Here is a 23,908-nt window from a genome sequence, read left to right on the forward strand (position 1 = left end):
ACTGGAATAGGTTAATGTCTTCCAGCAAGTGGTTCTTCCCCCCCGTAAGACAGTTGGATAAAACATTCCTGGGAGAAGTCTGCTTCTGTTCTTCAAGTACACAGTGAGCTAACATGATTACCTGAGCCCAGGCATAGCTAAAATCAGGGAATCATCTTCAAATGAAATACTAATGAGCAGGGCAGCATAAGACCTTAAGTTATTTCATTTGTGATGGAAAATAGTTTTTAAATGGTAAAAACAGGCTATTGCTGATATAGTCAGCTTTCATCTGATAATCTACAGGTACAGAGAGGTATATTTAAAGACAGAAAGGCAGCTAGGACCACTAATCTTTTTTTTTTTTTTTTTTAAATGCTCTTTGATGGCAATTTCATGCAATCCTGCTCTGAAAAAAGAAAAAAAAAAGTCCTAGTTACTGACAGTAATACCTTGAAAAATCCAAAATAGCCTCTCAGATGAGTCAGCCCAAAATCACAGCGCTATTAAATCCCATGCTTTTGATTGGGCCCAATTCAGAAATGTTTAGACCAGATTCTGATACAATTACTAATGTCAAGTAGCACTTCCGTGAATAATCATGCTGGTTGCAATTCAGATGAAATGCTATTTTTAACTACTCATAAATCAAACAGAAGAAAAGAAATCTGAAAGAAAAAGAAAACTGACCATAAATAGGTTTTTAATGAACAAAGTTCTATTTCCATTTTGAATTTTATATTTTCCCTCAGTGACTGCTCTTTAATACCTGTGCTTTCCTGGACTGTCTAGTAATGCTGGTAGCCTACTGTTCGGTGACCTTGACCCAAGCTTAAATGATGAATTGGAAGCTTTACATAACACGACAAAAAAGTTTACTTGGCCTTAGTCCATGTTCCAAGAGTTGTTGATGGTGGATTTCTGTTTGTTTGTTTGTTTGTTTTCACATTTCCATGAAATCAAAATATTAGAAACATTCCAGTGTGTTCTAGGCATGATCTGGTGAGGGTCTGAGCAATCATAACTCCAGCTGACTTCTACAAGGCAGGTGGTCAACAGACTCCAGCTCTGGGTCTAGAAAGCTATTTACTTGATCCATATGAAGAAGACTATTCATTAACACCTTTTAACACAGCAAGTGTCAAGACATGAATAAACCCTTTGGCATTTCTTATAACAGCATTACTCATGCTGCCTAGTCTAATAGATCTGTGCTATCCCCCTGAAATCAATGCTATTAGGGAACTATATAGGGTTGCACAGAAGAAGCTGAATACCTCATGATTTGGTCAGGACTTAGTTTTGCCGCCCTAATTCATAGTGGGCTACATGTTTTTGGAGAGCAAAATGATTCATTTCCATTACAGCATTTTGGATAGTATATGTCTGCTCAAGAGAAACACAGAACAGCAGAAAAAGTCCCCCTCAAAAGGTCAAGCTATTTGCTGGCAAATCAGTGAAACTGTACTGAGCTCCATTAGTGGTCACTTTGCCCAAGAACAGTGGTTGTTTTCAATTCTCATTTCAACATTACGTACCATTTCTCATGAAAAAGAGACCCATTTACCAAGAAACCTTTCTAAATGCATTGGTTACCATGATATTATTTATTTTTTGTTTGCTTCTCAAAACAAGGGAATTGTTCCCTTCGGTCAGTGGGGTGTCCTATGGCATGACCACAAACTGCAGATTAAAATGGGTCCTATACTGCATCTTCCACTGCAGGTGTGACAGAGAAAGCTCTTACGTAAGCATCTGTCACAACAATGACAAATTAAAAAAAAAAAAATTAATTTACGGTGTATTCTGTGTAAATATTCCTTTAGCTCTACACTCACATTTTCTAGCCTGCTGCATTATAATCATGGAGCTGTTAGACCTGATTGCATTACCTTGGTGCATTAGGAGAAAAATCTCCCTGTAAATGTGGGAGCTATGCTGCAATAACTTTCTCCTGCATGCACAATAGCCAGACTACTTATTTCAAGTTTATGAGCAAAGCCTCTACAAATCCACTGCTTGTTCATAAAGATATATACATTTAAATTTGCATTAAATTGTTAGATATGTTTTGGCTGGATTGGGCTCCATATTCTCTTCAGTAAACCTGGAAGACCAATTAATTTCTTGCACAGTGTGGAGCAGTAAGTCTGGTACCTTGTGTTTAAACTACAATAATTTCATAGCTACTGTTTCAGAGAAGATCCCAATTATTAGGGTATCCATTTTTAGAACAAAACAATATTTTGCTTAGCTTTGAATGTTGGTTATGATATTGCTTGGTTTGACACAAAGAAAATACAGCTTCCTTAGCATAAATTCAAGCAAGGAAGTACTCATAACTCAGTTTTAAGACACATATCTGTCAAGCTGGGTTTCTAATGACCAGCCTGACTAGCTGTGCATTGCTCAAGCAAGAAGGCAAGTCTGGCTTGGAGGGCACACGTATCTGCTGGCCCTCCTATCTGCTCCCTTTCTCATCCTCTGGCCCCACCAATCCTCTGGTGTGCATGTCTGGGTTTTATGCTGTGCAGCTCTAGGGCTAACACAAAAGAGATTTGCTATCACTGTCTCCAGCATTCGGGTGCCTGAGATACACGTGGAGATTTATGTCTTTCCTTGTGTACTACAACTGGGAGCTGCAACGACACAGCTTCTGACAAAACCACAGTCTGCCAGGTGTTTTCACTCTTCCAAAGTCTTTACAAGGATATGATTCTTGTTTATCCACTGCTACTCTCCTCAAAACATACCCTCCTGGAGGTCACTGCAACTAACAGTGTGATGCCTTGAAGCAAAGGCAGTGGGCAGCCTGGTCCACCAGTGCTGTGAGCCCTGCTCTGAGCAGCGGGTTGGACGAGTTGAATCTGGAGGTCCTGTCCACCCCGACTTACTCTTTTTCTGCACAAGTGATGGGACGATAAGTGTTTTCTGAGGTCTGAGAACTCTTTACAACAAAATACTAGCATGCCCTTCCTGACTGAAAAATACCCTGGATCTCAGGTATTACGGCTAGAGAAAAGAGACTTTCGAACTTAGGTTTGTTCCATATATATATATATATATATATATTTTTTTTTTCTAGGATGACACTTAACACGTTTTGCTGGGCTTTGTTTGGTTTTACTCAGCTTTCAAACCTCATCTGGTGGCACAGCCCACAGCTCAGTCTAGATGTGTTCAGTTTAGCGGTCTGTTGGAGCTCCTCTTGGCTTTTGCATTTCTGTACGGCTGCTAAGAGCTGCTGGGGAGGGCATGACGCAGACCCCACCATTAACCAGAATAACTTCAGCGCTTTCCAGCTGCGATAAATGCTCCTACACGGTCACATGAAAACCTGGTTGTGGGCGTCCTGGGCGTCACGAGTTGCGATCAACCGCGTGTTGATCAAGGTAGCTAATTCTCGCACAACCATCTGACCATATCCCTTTGCCAGCGGGCCGTGCCCGGGGAATTACGCTTGAGGGCTTCGTGAAAACTTTCTCCTATTAGGGTCTGGGAGAGAGGTGTATGCTGCGGCCAGGGGCTCTCTTTGGATGACCTTCTGCGGGACACAGAAGATAATGTCCAAACAGACAACAATTTTTGGTGCGGAATGCATACCAATGGAGGTAACAGCACTGGAGTGTTGCAAGGCATCTGGAGGGAAAAATACCCAAATAGCTGGCATTGCCTAGATGTTGCTTTCCCATCAACTGGCAACAAGAATGATCTCTCCATTTCTATCAGGTTTTTCCCAGCAATACTTGACCTTGAGCTGTGACCCTACCTTGACTCCACATTTCCTGACCCAACAATATTCCCAGTTCAGCCTAATCAAAGCTATTTTGAGATGATAACGAATTAACAAGTCTCCCCAAGAAAAACGACCTATGGCTAATCTGGGTCACCCAACTCCGGGAAAACTCTGACCTCAGCAAACTTTCAGCAACTATTTCCAGAACGTGTATTATCTTTGTGCCTTTGTTATCTGAAAAAGGGGGCTGAATCTGGAACATATTTGTCCAGGACACAGCCTATGCTGAATGTGTTTAGAAATGTTATAGTTTGCATTTAGATAGCTGGTGAGCTAACAAGGTAAGAACTTAACTCTCCCTCTCACCTCTCTTCATTTTACCTAATATTCTTTCACAAATATTAGCTGGCCATTCTTCCGAATATTCCAAATATTGTATCTCTTTATTAGAAGATGGCAAAGGCAACACTAGATAAAATAGCCCAGTGCTTGCCCTTCAATAATTCCATTTTAGTACTTTTATAACCTTGTCATGTCTTAGCTAAATAGACTGGTTTTGTTTTGCTTTGCTTCATTTTGTTTTTAACCAGACTGAAGTGATAGCTGCATTAGGCTTAATTGCGATGCTAACTTTGAGGGAAAATATTGGAAGGCATTTAATAAACAAAGATTATGGGAAAATACTGTGGTTTTCTCCATAAATACAAACGAGTCCTAATGTCATTGCAATAAAAGTAATTTGGACTTTCAGTTTATGTCCCTCTGACTTGAAGTTCAATGAGGGAACACTCACGTGCCAAGTTTACGCATTTTTGCCAAATCCATGAGCAATACAATCACATTTAGCCTACACAGTAGCCTCTGAAAAATCCGCATGGACGCATTTTGCGTGGAAAGCAGAGTAGATGTACTGGGGATGCCATTGCCTGCAACAGCTTCCCCAGTGCCCCCAGCCACCATGCACAGGATCAAGGGCTGGGAGCAGCTTCTGCTTCAGTTCCCCTTTTAGTGCCCAAGGCTCAGCTGGCCGTAGCCTGGGAGAAGAAGAGGACACCCTGATTTCAGCAGAGGCTGGTGAGGAACTAGGAGAGGAGAGGAATAAAAGGCAGCAGCAGCCGTGTTGTGCTCAGGGGGAAGGGATCAGGAGCCAGAAGGATGGATGTGATCAAGGGTAAGCCTGGGGTTCATCCCAAAGCTCAATTTCTACATTTCTCTGTGGTCAGGATGACAGGTGGGCTTCAAAACTAGGTTAATGCTTCCAATGATCCACCTCTTGCCACTGCTACCCCACGTCCCATTGACATTGGCTTCCAGAAAAATGTCTGGGTATTGGCGTGGGTCTGCACGATGGAGATTCGGGCAGTTCTGGTTATTTCAAGAAAGAGAAAATTACAGAATGCAGCTGTGATGGGAATGACCCAGGGCTGTGCACTGAATGAAGTGATGGGCTGAACGATCCAAGCCTTATTTGTTTTAAAAAATGGAAGGTGATCCTGGCCAACCACGGTTTCATCATTTGTAAACTGTCTGGCATGTGACTGGCACTGGTCTTATAATACTGGCTTGTTTGTGCAATTATATAACATAATTTCTCACTTTGCAGTGCACAACATAGATTGCTGCTCACTGGTCTCATTAAGAAATATATTATGAAAGAATGAAAACACCAGATCTAATCTCTAAATATTATTGTCTCGGCCAGAACAGTTACAGCACAGTACCATGCCTTCTTCAGTCAACTGCATTAATTTTTGGCTACTGCGTTTAAGCAAAGCTGCCAAAAAAATGTTTAGATCCTAGGGACATTTGTAAGCCCTGCAGGGCTCCCTTACCTCATTCAATCATCTTTCTCACACATATAGAGCTGCACATTTTTGCTGACTTCAGGGGCATTCGTACACCCAGTAAATCATTTCTGTCTGATCCCATCTGAGCAGCTCTGTTTTTATTTATAATAACCCTTGAATTTTCAAGGGAATATGCTAACATTCAGCTAACCCTATTTTTCCTAACCCAGATTTAAAGGAAAATGAGGAATCTTACTGAGATAATATTTTGAATCACTCAGAAGAAAAAAACTTACAATGTTATTTTCCTTTCAAACGTAGCTAAAATAGATCTTTTTGTGCAGCTGGGTTTCAAATCCGTTTTGGGGTAGCATGGTGTCAAAATTTAATAAAATACTGGCTTATTGGGTTATTAAAATAGTTATCTAAATATGAGTTGTTATCTGAAATAATTAAATAAAATGCCCCATGCATAGTACATCCCAGGTCAAATAAATGTTACTGGACATGATTATCTTCATGCCTTTTAAAATAAATGGAATAGAGTCCCTGGGACTCGTGAGCACTGCAGACAGTTTATATTAACTGCCTATATACACCTAAGCTATAGAAACATCCCGAACTCATTAGTTCTCTACCAAGTCTGACTATGCACATATTTTGGAAGACAAAAATTGTCATTGGCCAAATCAGAAATATCAACCTTATTATTATTATTATTATTATTATCATTATCATTATAAAACTCAATAGCACAAATTGTGATGAAAATAAGCCTAACATGTTAGAAGCTACACAGGAATTTTGAGCATGCATCTGTCTTATCTTGCCTTGGAAATCCAAAGACTAATGTTAACAAGTGATTCTGGACCATTACTGTATCTAAGAAATGGAGTGCATCCAGTGAAATACTATTGCAAGCGGCCAGAGCAACTTAGAGTGAACGTGGAGGCATGTTTGATAAGAGGACAGGAGGTTTCTCGCCTCAGCATTGCAGTGAAATATGCAGGCCCTTACCTTCGGGGAAGCAATCTTCAGGCTCCATCAGCTCCTCAGCAAACTCAGGGATCTGCTCCAGCAGTTCTGCGGGATTTGTCAAATCCACTGTGCTGCCTTCAGAAAGACTGATTTCATCAAGCTTGTTGTCAACAAGAGCAAAGATGAGGAAAACAAATTGATCAATTGCCCCGAAGGAAGTAGCTGAGTTTTTATTCCACTAACCAATATCCCAGCCAAAGCAGACATGACAGCAAGATTTCCATGCACTTCACACGGTGCCCACTCCTCAAGTGACAGCTCTGCCTATGCCGTGGTGAACTAATGGTTGACCCACCACCAACAAAAAAAGTAACAAACAATTCTTTCTTTAAAAAAAAAATAATAAAAAGGAACAACCTAAGAAATACAGTGAACAGCCACTGAATATTAATGGTAGGTGGAAGCTTGGAACAACTGAGCCACTCATTTTTTTTTATTTTTTTTTTTTAAGATTTCAAGGTTTGTATGTCCTACCCTCATATATGATGAAATCAAACAGGGGGACCAGAAGTGGAACCTAGCTCCTGAAATGCTGGAGGATGAAGGACCTGTGTTGGGTTCCTGTCTCTGGAACCTCATTCCCGAGGCTCCCCACCCACAGCTGGTGCATAAAAACTGCACCTTGTTGGTTAGGTCCATGTCCTGTTCCCTGCTGCCCCAGCTTCTCCTCTGAGATGAGCAGAAGTCCTTCTCTCACCATTGCATAAGCCACCCAAATATGAAATAGAAATTTCATAACATGTCTAGGCTTTCTTTTGACATAAAACATTTTCTTTAGAAGAAAACAAGATTTGTCTTCAAAATTTTATATAAGTAGCCAAAATAAAACATTTATTTTGTGTGAATCCAAAACTATATTTTTCTTGATTATTTAGTTTGGCCATTATAGTGGAAGGTATAATATTTACACAGCCCTGCATTTGTTTCTGACTGTGTAGGAGAGATATCTGGCACAAGCAGGCGACATCAAAGGTAGGATCTCCTATGGATCATGTCAATACAAAATGGCCTGACAAGAGTCAGGACAAGTAGCTTATTTGCAAACTCTCTTATTCTCTTTCCTGAGCACCTACTGAAACCTTTTTGTGCTTTATCTTGCAATACTATTCTCTCCATTTAAAAAATGAGGACAGTAATACTTACCCATGCTTTTAAACAACCTGTGTGATAGTTATACGAAAGATGGCATGTACACATAAATTATTATTTTCATGAAGATGGAGTTAGAGAATAGGTACAGCTTTATATATATTATTAATGTGAAAATGGACCCCTTGTTTTCCAGCATACAAAGGCAATGCAAAATTTATAGCTGAATTCAGAGAAATGCTGAACCTGGGGTAAAATGGGCAAGACTGAACATTCCAGCAATGCTTGTAAGAGGGGATGGAAGCTACTTCTTTGCAATTAGCTGCAGCATCCCAAAGGTCATAGTCTTGGCTAGGGTTTTTAATGCTCTACTCAGAAGGACTGCAAACAATTGAGAAGAGACCATTTAAAAAGAGAGTCAGAACAGAAAGCACAGGCCAATGGCATGGATAAAGCTTCTAAAAAATCCATATTCAGAATGCAGCTGTCATACAGAGAATAGCCTATTTTCTACAGCCTACAAACGGTATATGATGGTGGCAAAGATGTTGTACCAAGTTTTTTGCACAATCAGAACTTTCTGATACTGTTCATTAGGGAATGCATTTAGTCATTATTTGTTCTGTTATGAAGACGTCAAAACACACATCACTGAAATAATCCTAAATCATATACAGCTGCAGGATGTAGAAAATAGGAGTTCCAATGAAAAAAGAAGCCTCGTTGGATATAATTCTTACCAACAGAGAGAAATCAAAGAAAACTGTGAGAACAACGTCAGCTTGATAGCATTGTCAATGAGAGTGCTGTATTTAGCAGAGACAGGTTACGAAATTCAGAGAACACAATTGCAGAACACAGTGCAATTATATTAGACCACAGGGAAAACATCTTAAAGAATCAAGAATGCTCAAGAGTTATTTATCAGGAGGAGTTTTCAAAAAATATTAGAATCCATCAGTGTCAAAGGGAGATAGGGAACATGCAAGGCAAAACAGACAGGATTTCTTTTGAAAAGCCTTCAAGGAAGAAGAGGGAGTGAACATGGATTCAGAAAACACTAGACAAAGCTTTGAGGGTATGAATACGGACTAGAAAAAGAATGAACCACACATATGACAGAGGAGGGAAAGATTAGTAAAAGCTTGTAGGAAAAGAAGCAAAGGTTACTCTTTGCCATAAAGGTTAAAAGGATTAACGTTTTCATGAACTCGGTAATGGAAAGAAAAGAGCAAGAGACGTAATAGCAATTGATGAGGGAGATGTGACTAATCAAAATTCAGTTGCCTCAGAAAATAAACCCTTTTTAAAAGAATCCAACAAGGCGATCAATAAAAAGGGAGTGAGAGCTTGTTAGAACTAGAGGAAATGTAAGCAGAGAAATATCTAGAAAACCTGAAACAAACGCAAATCAGCAGATCCAGCCAACGCACATTGTAGGGCATACAGGGATCTGAAACACTAAGGTAACACACCATTAGCAATCAATACTTAATGATCATGGAAAACTGGAAAGAGCCCAGGAGAGCAGCAATAAGTAAACACAACACCGAGTTTAGAGAAGAGCAAAAGGGAATAATCATGGGAACCACAGATCACTAAACTCTTGCTGTAGTTTGTGATTAAAGTGAATTAAACAAACTCAGTGGAGAAAAGGCGAGTACTTTCTTGGAGGCCAGCTGAGCGAAAAGGCATGGAGCCATAAAGACACCGAGGCAGCTCTCCTGTCTGCCACGGGTGCCGTGCACAAACAGGGAACAAGGAGGCCAAAAGACAAAAAGGACGAATACAGAATGTACTCTTTCTTTCTTGGAATAAGTGAGTGGAGGAGATATGCCAGGCAGAGACAACATCAGGAGCCTCTTTGGGAGACCTCCCACTTGAGCGCAAATTCATGCTGCAGAGGGTAGTTTTTAATGTGTTTCTGAGTGGTCTGCTCTGTCTTAAGTAGCTGGACAGGGCTTTTGTCTCTTGTGTCAGACACCACTTGTGTCTCTAATAGTGGCAAATTGATCTGAATGCTCTTTTTTTTTTTTTTTTTTTTTCAAGAAGCCTGCAGCAGTGAGAAGCTGAAATCTCATTGAAAGTTGATGTTTGCTAAAGGTTTAACTCTCTTATCTTTCTCCCTCTCTCCCTTCCCTTTGAAGATCACAGCCTTAATCTACCAAACTGACAGACGATACATAAATCTTAATAAAATACCTATATTTCTATTATAGAAAAGCCTACTTTTGAAATAAAGTGTAATTGGCTCTGATTCACCCATTGCTGTATGGAGAAAAGCCATCCTAAGGACCCAAATGTAACAAAAACTTTGTCTTCAGAGGAAGATACATGTAAGGATTAGAGTCAGCATTATCTTCAATAAAGATACAGAAGAGATACTGACCAATATAATTCTTATATTGGCAGATAACATTAAATTGAAGAGAGTATTGAAACCAAGGAGAAAGGAAGTGAGAAGTGAAACATGGAGAGAATATAGCAAAATGAGAATTGACTCAAAACACTACAAAAGAAATAGTTCAGGAAAAAATTCAATGGAAATCGTGGAAACTTGCAACGACAAATCACCTGGGGTAATATTAAAAAAAATAGACATGATTTTGTCGTGGAATATAAAGATGCAGAAATCCTATATGAAAGTATTGTGTCTATATGCTGAGATAGTACTTCTCTTTATAGTTCTGTGGAAATTTCATTTGGAGTACTGTGTTTAGTTCTTGGTAAAACAATTCCAAAGAGGAAAAAATGAGGGAGTTGAAAAAAAAAAAAAAAAGGTAAAAGGAGGAACAATGGCATGTGACTTTAGGGAGTTAACGAAATGCAAAAGGAAGCTAATAACAGTCTATTAAATCAAGTGACATTAATTCATAAAAACAGAATGACAGATAAAATCAGTAAAAGAAAGTAATAAAATTGTATTTTAAAAGGAAAAGAAAATAGGCTGATTATTAAGGCAATACACCCAGCCATGAGATTTTTTTTTTCTAGCTGAGCAAACTGTTCCCTTTGATAAATGAAGAAGTCTAAGTTGCCTGATACGTTTAAAAGTAGATTCCACAAGGCTGTACAAAATATTTTATGGGGCAATGTTTTGGCAAAGAAATTAACTGGTATGTTCTCTGAGGTCTTATCCACCTGCGACACCAACAATTTTATTTCTATGGTGTCTTTCTGTTGATTTATATGGGATGAATTTTTAATCATATAATGTATCCTTTACTGCCATCAACAGTGTTTTATTCAGAACACATTCAGTGCTTCCTGTGAGCGACTGAATAACTCAAAGCCCTGTCTCTTGGGCATACCAAATCCGTTAAGTTACTTCCTTGCAGTTGCTGGCTTTATTTGGCTACTCCCGGGTTCTTGGGCATTCATCAAAAAGATTACCATGTCCTTTTGTGTCGGCAGAAAGATTACTTCTGAACAGAAGGACTGTAAGTATGTAATGTCCACACAAGATTTACCCTTCAAAAATAGCATCCTTTGGGCTTTGCTCTTTCATGTTGGTATTCATAGCCTCATGTGAACTTCCGTTTGATTTCAAGTCATCCCTGGATTATTGCCATATTCCTCCACCTCTCTTTAAGAAGCCACAAATAGAATCAATTATAGTCTGCTATAGAAAGGTGACATTTGTGTTCCAGGACCTTTTGAAAGTTGAGGGAGGAAATGGGGATTATTTCTTTATCACGATGTTGCTGAATATATCAGAGCTAGAATGTTCCCTTCTTATCATGACATTTCATTACAGCACTAAGAAAGGACATAGTTCTCAGGCCTTCATGCTAATATAACCGGATTTTTATATCTTACTAATATGGTTAAACATGAAGGATACCAAATCCCCTGTGAGAAAAAATTCCTGAGATGGTCTTCTAATCCCTACTTGTTGTAATTCATCTCATTATTTTAAAATCTAATGTTTCTTTTGGGTAAGTATATATATATATATGTATACATTTTTTTCCCCTGAGATTGGGAGATTGGGATATCAGATGCTTGAAGTCTCCTTCCTCTAAAGTACAGGACCTTTTCTTTCTGAAGATGAAGTTCAATATGCCAAGAAGTATTCTGGTGAGGATTGCCCCTGACAGAACCACTTCATGGCTAGAGAATTTCAGGTGAATATCAGTGGAGTTTAGGTCACCTAAGTGTAGATCTCCACAGCTCAGCTAGTTACCCTGGGCTCCCTTTATAGTCACTGGATAGAAACAGGTACTTTAAAATATGATTCATCTGACCTAATTTAAATGTTGATTTCAGGAGGAGATGAGACACTTTTACCTAACTATATTGGCTCCTGATCTTTGTTGACTATAAAAGGGGCCTCAGATGACACGTCTAGATGCAGATGTCTACAGTTAGTTCAGTAAATTCCACCCCATGTGACACTAAGAATCAGCAGGCCTGGATAAGGTGAGGTCTGGCTCTGCAGCAGCCCTGTTTCCATTGACCTGTCAAGATTTCTGCATGGGATTGCTCCTGCTGGGCACGAGTTCGTCAGCAGTTTTACAGTAGAACTGGGAAAGGAGTGATGATAATATTAAGTCATTCTTTCCCTTTCATTAATTCAAACTCCCCAGACTACCACTGGTTCCAGTCTCAAGCTGCTATGGACTTCCCCAAACTCCCAGGACATGGCTCAAAACCTCCAGTTTCTGATTTCAAAGATCACTCTCCAATAATAAATGCAACATTCTATCAATAAAAAACTAAATCCAAATGGGGAAAAAAATCTCAACAAGTCATCAAGTGGGATACAGGGAATTTAAAACCTGCAGTCACTCAGCGTAAAATACAAAATGATGCATTTTTGGTATTCATGTTTTTAAAGACAACATAATCCTAGAAATTGAAAATAAAAGTCAACGTAGTCTACATATTGAGAAACAAAGAGCGATCCACACTTTGGCCAACAATAACCGAATGATACCAAGGCTTGCCATATAATTAGTAATTTCATGTCAGCTACTTAAATTCTTGCACCTCTCTTGGGTCTACGGTGCTAACAGGAAAAGAAATGGTAATCTGCTACAGAGAACAGGTGCCCTCCAGTGAACTCCAGGTACAGATCTGCCAAGTCAGCAGACGCCATTCTTGGAGCTACTTTTCAAGGGCTAAGCACACGCACATTTTCTCCTAAAATAAGACAGTAACATTACAGATTTTTTTTTTCCAAAGCCTCATAAAATCCCATCTTAATTTGTAATGCACATTTTCCAAGCTTTCCAATTATTTTTATAACAACAAAATCCTTTCTCCTTTAATAAAACTGTAATACCTACTGTGTGCTTCTGCTTCCGTGCCAGTTGACAAACACATATTTTTCCAAGCCCCAACCCCCCACAAAAATTGGTGGCATGCACTATGGAGCTCGTGTGATGAATTGCATGCAGTATCAGGTAGGAAATTGGTTTCTGTTACCTCTTTTTGCCCTACTGGAGGTGGTGGCTCAGCCTTCAACTGCTTATCCATGTGCAACTCACTTAACTCTTCACAAATCTCAGAGTTCTGACTCCGGGCGCCTGGGCTTTGACATCGCTGCCCCCTCAGCTGCAGCTGCTTTTCCTGCTGGAAATAATCCTAGATGGGTTTATTTTCTTTTTCTTTGATAGCATGCTTATTTCTTATGGAGAACTCCCCAGCTAGAAGAGAAAATAGCCTGAACTATACTTGTCAGGGGATGACATCTTAAGGAAAAATGGCAAGCAACATGATTACACAAGCTTATGCTGTAATTTTTCAGGTTTAGCAACTGGATATGTCAAGATAACTGTCTGTAAAACCGGAAATTACAGATAGACCAGATTATTATTTTTGAGCTGTTGTTGTGGGAGGGTGGGAGGAAATTTCCTTGTGTTCTCCACTTTCCATCCAGTTTGGCGACACAGGTTCTTCCAGAGACCAGGGGCACAGAAGAGGGCTTGCAGTTCAGACAACGGGTTGTGCTTTGTTTTTGGTTTTGTGCAACTTGAGGGGTGTGCTCTGAAGCCAGGTGACTGGGCGATATTCAGCATCACAGATGGGAGAAAGGCACCAGTGCAACACCCAGCACCCTGCCATGGGGCTGCTCCAAACGGTGTAGAAAAAACTCACCCTAAGAAGACAAGCTACACGTGGAAGGGAAGGAAAATGCCAAGTTTGTAGGAAGAGATAAAAGGTATCTAAAAGTAGATGCGAAAAAAACCTGCAGGTAAACATGGAAACGCGTGCGGCGCCTATTCAGCAAAGCACTGCAGACTACTTTGCACCCACTGATATCAGCGGGACTTAACCGCAGGTTGAAAGGAGAGCACGTCCTTAAGTACTGCACTAAAGAGGGATGCGCTGCGGAATCAGAGCAATATTTTTTCCTGCAAACACGTCTGACTAGCTCCAGTGCCTGCCAGTACAAGCGGTGCCATTAAATCCAGCCACGCCGTCCTGGGGCGATGCTTATTGCCTCTGAGCTCTCCAGAAGGGCTGCCAGGACTAATGGCAGAGGAGAGCGTGTTTGCACGGTTGGCCCCTGCATCTGGAGCCCAGGTTCGCTGCTGGTGTAAATCAGTTCGGTTTTATTGATTCACCTGCAAGAGGGGTTGCTCTGAAAACTCCACAGCTCATCACAGCACTACCATCGTTCATGCCATTACTAATGCTGCTACTAAAATATTAATAAAACTCAAGCTGATTTCAAAGGGTTGTGCTGAATTGCTTAGAGAAGGACTTCCATGCTGAGAAAAAAATTACAAGCATAACAGGATTTCAACAGTAATTATTTAAACCTATTTATCTTTCACTTGTCCACCTTTTTTTTTTTCCCTCGGCTTGAGTGACATTCAACATTATTCAAGTATTAAGTGAGTTTCCCTTCCCCAGGGAGCCGCAGCCTACCTGCCTCAGTTCTAAAGCCACATCACCACAGGAAGTCCCTCAAGAGGTACCAGCAGCAGAAAAACACTTTATTCCAAATATAACTATCTGAGAGAACAGATGACACAAAGGAAGCAGTTGGTTAAGCAAATTGCTCTCTCTGTATAAATACTTTCGGACTGTCAGGTTTGTACCAATCCTTTCAAATGTTGTTCTGCGTTTCTAGCAAATTAATTCAAAATCAAATTACTTGTTTCCTGCTTCAGAGGGCATGTGGTCTAAAATATAATCTAGCTTTAATAAATTAAAGTATGCATGTGCAAGCCTGTACCCTCTGCATGAGAATGTATTACATGCAATTTCTAGGCACAGTTTAGCACCGATCTTCACAAGCTGGAGAGTATTCCGTAATCACTGAGCCCCTGCCAAAAAGTAGCACTTTTTAAAGAGCATCTTTGGAAATACTGTAATACTCAGGAGAGACGCTAGCATGGAAAGCACAGTACACTCAAATAAGGTGCTCAGCCATACAAAATTTGTGTTTTTTCTTCCTTTATGCAATGTGCATACAACTTAGTACCAAGTAATCTTAATGGCAGGGTATCAGTTATAGCACTAAAACAACAAGAACAATCGTGTCACGTTAAAAGTGCAAGGCAATCTGGGGTGACATCTCGAGCTCACTTATGCAGAAGGGTTGTGCACTCAGATTCATTAGAAACAAAGCTGCGTACGAGAACAGACTGTGTAACTCAGTTGATCTGACGAATATTCAAGTTGTTAAGCAAATTATTGCACTGAATAATTAAGCTAGCGTCAAATGCAAAGCTTACACCGTTTCTCTACTGACTAAACCTTCTGCGTGGCACCAAGATTTTAGGAACAATTTCCTAGAGACTAAACTCCAGGAAACATGGCCCCAGCTACTTCCCAGAAATCACACTTGCACCAAGCATCCAACTAGTTAATATTAATTAATACTGATGGAATATATCCTGGCAAATTATCCAGTAGGGTTAGGGAATTAACTGGGATTTTAAAAATGACTGATGCCAGCCCTGGCAAGCCAATGCCATGGGATGGAAGGGTCTCAGTTCCAGGACACAGAGCCCAAGGGTCAGCAGGAACCTGCCTGGGGCAGGGTGCATTCACTGGGGTTTGTTCAACTTTGGGCTGTTTGCTTTTGCTCTGCTTCCAGATGATTTGTTCTTCTGGCGGCAATGGCAGCAAGTTTATCTCCTGTAAAGCTCCCCACCGTGGGTGGTTTATATAATTTGTTTTTAATTTTTGTATCAAGTGCCATGTTGCCAAGGCAATACACATTATGGTAATATTTATTGATTGACTTGTTTTCACCGTTTATAAAGTAAAACTGTTCAGCAGTACGAAAACTTCGTGCCTGTAAATGGCCGGTTGGGAGCCTGGGACAGGGGGTTAGCTCCTTTAGAGGATAAACTACAAGTTTGCTCACCCCTGCTCGGCTCTGGAGCCTCCGTAGGAGGGCTTATTGCATGTAGGAGGATGGACCAAGCGTTGTCCCCTTGCACGCTGCAGGTCAGCTGCAGCACCACGAAAACAGCAACTGGATTGAAAACAGAGCACAATCTGGGTGACATCCCAAGCGTGCGTGTGCACGGACCCACATACTTGTTGGCTGGCACAAGTAAATACAAAGGCTCCACACCACGTCCTGCCTCTGAAAAGCACGGATCAGCTAATTGTTTCGGGCTCAGATGGGGATTAGTGCAAATGCCGCTCCTTTGGAAAGAAGACTTGCTGCTGGCAAAACAAGACAAATACCTGTCATCGGCGCGGATTCGCTTTATTCCTTCCCCATGGAAATATCACTTTTTTCCATCCTGTGCAAACAAATTTAGAAAGATGATCCCCGGGCCTGCCTCTCACATGGGGATCAGCTCGGATGGGCTCTCCTGACACTTCACTCACTACCTAGATCGTGACCCCGGCTTGGAGCATTTGTTCCCTGATTCCCTGGGCACGGCTGTCGTGGGAAAGAAGACGTGCAAAGCCTTTGATAGCAGGAAGCTTCCTCTCCCTGCGAGGAGGGGAGGTAAGGACTGGGCACTGGGATGGAGCCCTCCCCACTTGCAAATGTCACTGCTGATCCAGTGGGCACAGATGAAGGAGGTGCAGGATGAAGTTAATTCAACTTATTTTATGAGGTGGGCAGGGTAATCCCCTAAGGCTGCTGGGACAGAGCAAATACAAACTGCCCTTTACCCAGTCCATGGTGCAATGGGAAATATCCATCTTATGCATTTTCCCTGCTCCCCACCAGGCTCATGCATCCCTTTGGCACCCTGAAGGTGAGTTTTGGACATTGCCCATTGCGGGAAGCACCACCAGCAGTCAAGGATTCTGGGAACAGAGGCATCGCTGCCTTAGCCATTTGGAGATGACCGACACTATGACACCGAGCCTGCTCAAGAGATGCCACTCAATACAGCAACAATTAGTCCTTTAATAGCCAGAAACATATTTTAACCTGCAAACCTTCCTACGGCCAGTTTTGGGATATATAAAAAAAAATAATAGGAGCCTGAGGAGCTTTTCATGTAGAGCAAACCCAGCTCAGTGGCGTAACACGTGTAGTTACGAGAGGACTGTTTACTCTGGGAAGTAACTGTTGATGTTTATGTTCCTCCTTGCAGACAGCTATGGATTTCACAAAATTGCCGGGCCTGGTAGCTATTGGCATCCTTTCTGGGCAACAGTTTGCATCGAGTAACTGGCACCCTTCCTGCGTGGAGAAGCCAAGGAGTAAACGATTGTGAAAACCGAACTGTTTGCATCCTACCTCTGCACAAGGGGAGAAGCAAGCAGATTGCAGTGCTGCTGAAAAGCAGAGAGCTTGCCTTACTGCCAGGGCAGCACCTGTTTCGTGTGTAGAGTCAACAGGAGGCTACAGTCAGCAGAGCTGTCAAGCTGACAGCTCTCAGATATGCTGAATTCACTCTGCCTGAAAAGCCTTCAACAGTCTGGGCTAAAACGGGAGGGAAATAAATAGCCTCGATCCAGGGAAACAAATGGTGGGGTTTGCTACCATCATTTATGATCCTGGTTCTCCTCCCATGAATAAATGTAAATCCTTGTAGCACCAATAAAATCAGTGGATTTATCTTTCTGCACGTTCAGCATGCAAAGAAAAACCACCAAATACATCAGGAAAATCCCCTTGCTTCCTTAATACGAGATGGGGAAGATTAATATCACTTACTCTGCTAGGAAGAAAGGAGGGCTGGCACGCAGCTGCCTATTTTAAGCGTGTATGTTCAGGAATCTCTCTACCCCCATTTGAGGAATTACTTCTGCAAAGCAGGGTAGCTACTGCTCGGTTTAATGAGAAATCAGAGGAAAACCAGGATCAATATCAGAGCACAGCACTAGGGACAGGACTCATGTGGCACTTTAAAAGCACGTTTCATTAGCAGACACCAGCATTTGTGATGCTGATGTGAAGTGCCTGAAGTCCTACCTTGAGTTTGCAGCACAGGAAGCGTGTACAAAATTTAGGGGCTACAAATTCATCAGCAGGGGTGGATGGGTATGAAAGCAGGAAAGAGAACGTGTAAACCTGGTGATATGAGGGGGCATCCTTACTCCATCTTACACCACCAGCTCCATCACTCCAACAGCAACAACTACACATCAGACTAACTTAGCCTCTGATTTTTGCCCAGTTTTGCAGTCCTTATCTCCCCCTCCCAGTCTTTCCTCTCACCATTCACCTGTGCAAAAGCCAGTCACAATCTGATGCAAACTCAGTCATAAAATATCATCAGAATGAGAAAGTCCTGCTCATATTTCCCATGTAACTCCATCTATGTTTTTTGTTTGTTTTTGTTTTGTTTTTTTCTTCTTCTTGATGACACAGCTTTTACAGGAACCTCATTTATTAAAACCAAAACCACTACCAGAAGCGTGCAGAAGAACAATGCAGACAAAACAGGTTAGATACAGCAGTCTGAGAGATCAGAAATAACGCAAGCCTGTTGCCCAGCTCCCGGTGAATGTAACGGTAGATGAAATTATGCCCTTAATTTGGATGTTCACAGCTCCCAAGGGAATTTTCAATTGTGTTGTCATCTCTCAGAGTGAATGCCATTGTAGTTTGAACTTACATCTATGTAGCTAAACACAGGACTCCTGGAGGACCAGCAGCTTTATTCCCTGAAATTTGTAGGGTATTTGGAAGCAAAGATGAGAGCTTGTTTAGAAAAAAAAAAAAAAAGTATCTATGAATATGCAGCTGGATAAAAATACCAGAATCTGGGCCTTAAAATTGAGAGTGGCTAAGGCTGGCCAGAAACCACAGCTGCTGAGCAGAGAGTGTTAACAGCAAAAACTCCTCTGGTACCAACCCATCTTGGCATCTTGGCGTGTATATATATATATATATATATATATATATGTACACACACAGTCCAATATAATGCGTTTATATATATAATGTATGTGTATATATATATATGTATATATATATACACACACACACACATTGCCAGCCCCTCCTGGATTTTTTTTTTTTTAAATTTTGAATAAATGTGAACTTTTTCCCCTGACAAACATCGTGCAGCTACCAACTGCTGCTCTCTGCACCAACCCTGGGTGCTTTGCCAAATGCCTTCCCCTGAAGAAGAAAAGGGCACTTTCGCAGTGGTCCTTCTCAGATTGATCCAGAACATTTTAAGTGTTTTAACTCTGGCCCTGGAGGAGCAGGGCACGTTATTTCTAATGGTGTGGTCCTTGCTGCCTGAGATCTTTTCCCACACTGGGCAACACACTGCCCATAATAAAGCATTGATTCATTATTCCAAGGGTTCAGTCTTAAAATTGGTTTAAGTGGGAGAACTTGGCAAAAAGATGGACTGCCAAAGTTAATTTAGCTTGTTATCAATTCAATAGGCTTAAATAGGCAGTGAAAGTGTTTCATAAGTGTTCATTGTTCAGAGTTCAAGCTAATACCTTCTGCTAAATTGCATTTTGAAGTTTAATCACACTCTACTTTATGTTTCTTTTGGTAATTGGGATCTCTCCACAGTATAATACGAAGAACTCAAACTAATGGGCTCCTCTGATTGAAGCTTAAATTTTGGAAGTTTGCCTCAAAGTACAGCGTGCTTTGAGAGACTGCCTGAAATACTACAGGTCCTCTCACCCAAACAAGGCGGTAATGTTTTGATCATTAAGGAAGACTTATTTTAATACAGGCAATAGCAACAGAATAATTGTCAGACTTTTAGATGCCATTATTTTAAATGTTGTTATTTTGGACCATCATTGAGGGGAGTAATGTCAAGCCCTCACGCCCCTTGAACACGCACACCCTCTGTCTCCCCTTGTCACAGGAGCTGTTCGAGAACTGGCTGCTGTTCATTTTGTCCGAAATGTTAGATGTTGGCATTTTCCTTACCAAAGGCAGAAACAGCAAGAAATGCTCATTTCTGGGCAGCATTGTGCTCCGGGGAGGGACGTGGATCCTGGGAAATGGCACCCGGTAGGCTGTGACTGACGCATGGTCCCCGGTCTGGGCTCTTGTCCAAATGCGTGTTGACAAGTCCGCTACGCCTGATATCGGCTCGCTCAATGCCAGGCTTTTCTTTTCTTTTTATTTTTTTCCTCTTTCTCCTATCATCTCCCTGTGTTTCCCGGACCTTAGGCACTATGCTGCAGACAAACATATTTCCTGGGCACCGTGTCTACTGGATAAGCACCCTAAAACCTTTATACGCGGTGTGACTGCTACGATCACGTCAGCGGAGAGATCTGACACTGAGTCTTGTGCTGCCCTATTGTACTGAAATGAAATAAATACAAATGCCATTCTACGTGTAAAAGCAAAGACAAAGATAGAGGTGCTTTAAATCTGCTGCTATGATTTACAGTCCTTTTTTTTTTTTTTCTTTCTGTTTTTTTCTAATGGCCTTGCTGCTATTCTTCCTAAGGTGATTAATACAGATATGTTCTATTTTATTGCTAAAAATAAGATAAAAGCAAATAATTGAGTTCTACGCAGTTTTTCAAGAAATGCAGACCAAAACATACACTTTCAAAAAGACAGAAAATCAGGCAAAATATGTATCTAATGAGAACAACAACAAAAAACAACACTTGCTGACTTACTTAATGATCAGAAAAATATTGGCCCAAATAAAGCTGACACGCAGACTGCTGCAAGATTTACTGCACATTGTGCATGTGTACACGTGGGCTCACTCTCCTACCAGTATAAACTGGGGAGTCATCAACTGACTTCAAAGGTATTTCATCCAGTTGTACTAAAAGAAAATTTGTCCCTAGGACTGTAACGGAAAACAGCAGGAATATAAATATTGCTTGAAAAGGCATTACATTTCCTGACAATAAACGATATTTCCTGCAATAAAAGGCTGAAATTAATGTACCTTGTCAAATAAACATATGACTTCATGGTATCTCTGATTTGTCGATGTTAGAATTATCAGGAGAGTAAGGTATCGTCACAAACAATTTATACCAAAATCTTTATGCAATGGCATTTTTAGGGCAATTATCAGTAATTTCAGCTCCACTAATGTCAACGTGGAATAATTCTACTGACTTTTACAGAATTCATATCAGTTTAGGAACAGGTCTGTACTGTACAGAAATTGTACAGTTAAGTATCCAATGATTGCAAAGGAACAGATGTGGGTCCAGATGTGCATGGTGAAGTCTCTGTTACCTGAGACATTTAATTCCCTCCTCTATCTCACAAATGATGTATCACAGTGAAAATAAACTTACAGGCTCTGTGTAGAAATTATTGCTTGAAGTCCTTGACTCTGTGCTATGAGAAAGCTAAAACTTGATGATCCCAATGGTCCTCTCTGCACTCAAAACTATTAATCTCTTACTGGTAGAAACATGAAAAAAAAAAAAAAAAAAGCCATCCGAAACAGTTTCACCTTGTCAAGTGAAATCAAATTAAGTCAGTAATACTGAAAAAATGGTGAAAAAGAGAAGAAAAGCTTGGGGATTTGATCCAGTTCAGGGCAATATAGGAGCTGTATCACTGAACAAAGACTGTGGTCACGGCCAGCTCTGTCGTTGGCATGTATGGAGGAGGCACTTATCTAAAGCCTGGAAAACTGATTTTCCTGGGAGATGCATTTGACAGATCCCAAGCTGACATATACAAGAGAGAAGACCTGCTAATCAAAAAAAAAAAAAAAAGAAAAAAAAGTGCTTTTGATTGAGAAAGTGATTTTTGTGGAGCAACAAATGTTTGTTGGGTGTGCAAAATCCAGGCAATGTGCATCCCTCCCTGAGAAAAAGCAGGTGAGAAACCAGGAAACCCTGAGGGGTGATGGAAAAAAACATCCCCTTCCCACAGGCAAAATTCCCCGCCAGGACATGGGAAGGTAAGCCCCAGCAGGCAATAACTCCCTGCCGTTTAAGGATTTCCACATCCAGGGGAAAGCCTCGGGCAGTGGGTAGGGGCAGCTCTCGAGCATCTTTGCAGACTCAGATGGCACAAATCAGCCACGGTGGGAGCTGGGACCTGGCCGCTGTGAACCTCAGCGCGTCCGCCTGGTGTCGAGGAACGGGGAAGGAGCTGCAAAGCGCTTCTTCATCCCAGCAGCAGGCAGCGAGCACTTTCCATATGACCCAATTAGCCACTCCATCGGAACAAATCAATAATGGCATTTTCTGGAGACAAGCAGGCAAGTGCTGCTGGCTTGGCACTGCACCGCATGGGGAAATGCAGAGGTGTTATCTCTGCAGAAAGCAGCGTCCATGCCTGGTTCTGTCACAGCAGAAGGGGCAAATGTGGCCACGAGCCACTAGCTACTGCAGCATCATAGATTTTCTTCTTGGTAGCATGCCATAGATAGATCGAGGGCAGTAGTCAGAGTAAGGCAACACATGCTGCAGTTAAATTTAAGAAAGGGCAGAAGGCAATAACAGCCCTACTGGGCTGACTCAAACAACAAGCAATGTTTAGAGACGTTTTCTGACATTGTGCTAATGACATTTGCTGACTGGAGGACCTCGTCAATGCAGAAAATGATCCAAATACCTTGCAGAAACACATGGATGTCCTTGAGGCTTGGGGTAATAGAAACAAGACGGAGTTCCATGGTGTAAGTGCAGGACACCGTACTTTGGGGACTGATTCAGGATGTCAGCCTGGCATTTCTCATCTGGAACCTCCTTTTAGTCTGTCATGGTGTGTTGTTTTTTTTTTTTTTCTGAACCACAAAGTGATGTTGCTGTGGTAAAGGCACACACCGTTTTGGGCTAGAGCTGTGGGCACTTTGCAGGATAAGCAATGATAAAGTAGGAAGTTTGAAGACTTATTTATCTAATGTAAAGGGTTCAAAGCCCTCTGATGTCTGAAACTTTCAACGCAGTTAAACTGCAGGTAAGTTCTGGTAGGATCTGCTGTGTCAGGTGGATTGCACACTGAATTGTCCCATCACATTACTGTCCCACAAAGTGGTCCTTACTCCTTACTCCTTTAGGAGCCTGAAGTTTGACGTCACCTACGAAAAGATGGCCTTCATAAGCAATTACAGGAATGCTATGAAAACAGAAGAAAACAATTTCCAAATTTTAATTACTTAGGAAGCCAAAGTGAGAACCCAAAAGAACCTTGAGAAGATGCAAACTGTTGCTGTGGTTGCTGCTGAGCTTTTTGGAGTTGTTTCCCTGCTAGGACAACCCATATTTAAAATTGTACATCTCAAAGAAAGTGGAAAAATGGAAGACAGTTTCCCCTCTGTCTCACTCTCTTCTGCCAGCTTCTCACACCTGCGCTGACTTTTATTGCTCACCTTTTCTTTCTGACCCTTTCACCATATGTGTGGGCTATAGGTACGTGTCTCTTGGCTCTCCGAGCTGGCAGAGCATCTCACTTACATCTCAGGAATCAAAGGAAGCCACCAGGTGGGCTCTCTCCTCCGGAACCCTCTCGATGACAGTGCCAAAAATGGGTAGCTTTGGGAAATACGGCTGCTGCCAGTAAGATTTTATGATAGAAATGGAAGCTGAAATTTAAATGTAGAGATTTCTAAGGGTTTCTCATCACCTGAAATTTCAAACTGCTATATCTAACACTGTGGGGGTAATTTGTCTTAGCTAAGATGCCTTATGTTAGAGTAATTTTATGACTTCCCCAGAGAGACAAGCACTGGTACAGGAGATGTAAACTGAACTGATCCTCACCCTAAAATCTCATTGGGATCAACACTTTTGTGGTTCTGCTAGAGACCGACCTCCCTTCCTTTTTAGCCTCAGAATACGGCCCAGGATGTTCAGCTGACACAGCAAATGGGAAGGACATGTAAGGACTGTGTAGGTTCACCTGGCCACACACTTGAGAGGCATGTAATGAATATATTCCCTTTTCATACTGTTCTTTTTGTCTCTTTCCCCA

At 41.3% G+C, this 23,908-nt stretch overlaps 1 protein-coding gene across 5 annotated transcripts in view; it reads right to left on the reverse strand.

The window, feature by feature from the left end:
- The window catches only part of LOC310894974 (sodium channel protein type 5 subunit alpha-like), a 209,339-nt gene that overhangs the window by 44,040 nt on the left and 141,391 nt on the right, over positions 1–23,908 (reverse strand). For 3 of the 5 annotated variants that reach the window (XM_083825712.1, XM_083825716.1, XM_083825715.1), the window contains exons 18-19: positions 13,060–13,203; positions 6,520–6,640 (exon numbers count right to left, since the gene is read on the reverse strand). In XM_083825712.1, the coding sequence (XP_083681838.1) occupies positions 6,520–6,640; positions 13,060–13,203 (265 nt within the window). Of the gene's footprint in view, positions 1–6,519; positions 6,641–13,059; positions 13,207–23,908 lie in introns of all 5 variants that reach the window. The other 2 variants (XM_083825713.1, XM_083825714.1) reach the window with 1 other exon arrangement.

This window comes from Anser anser, assembly GCF_964211835.1.
Source record: "Anser anser genome assembly, chromosome: 2".
In the NCBI taxonomy this organism is placed as follows: Eukaryota; Metazoa; Chordata; class Aves; order Anseriformes; family Anatidae; genus Anser; species Anser anser.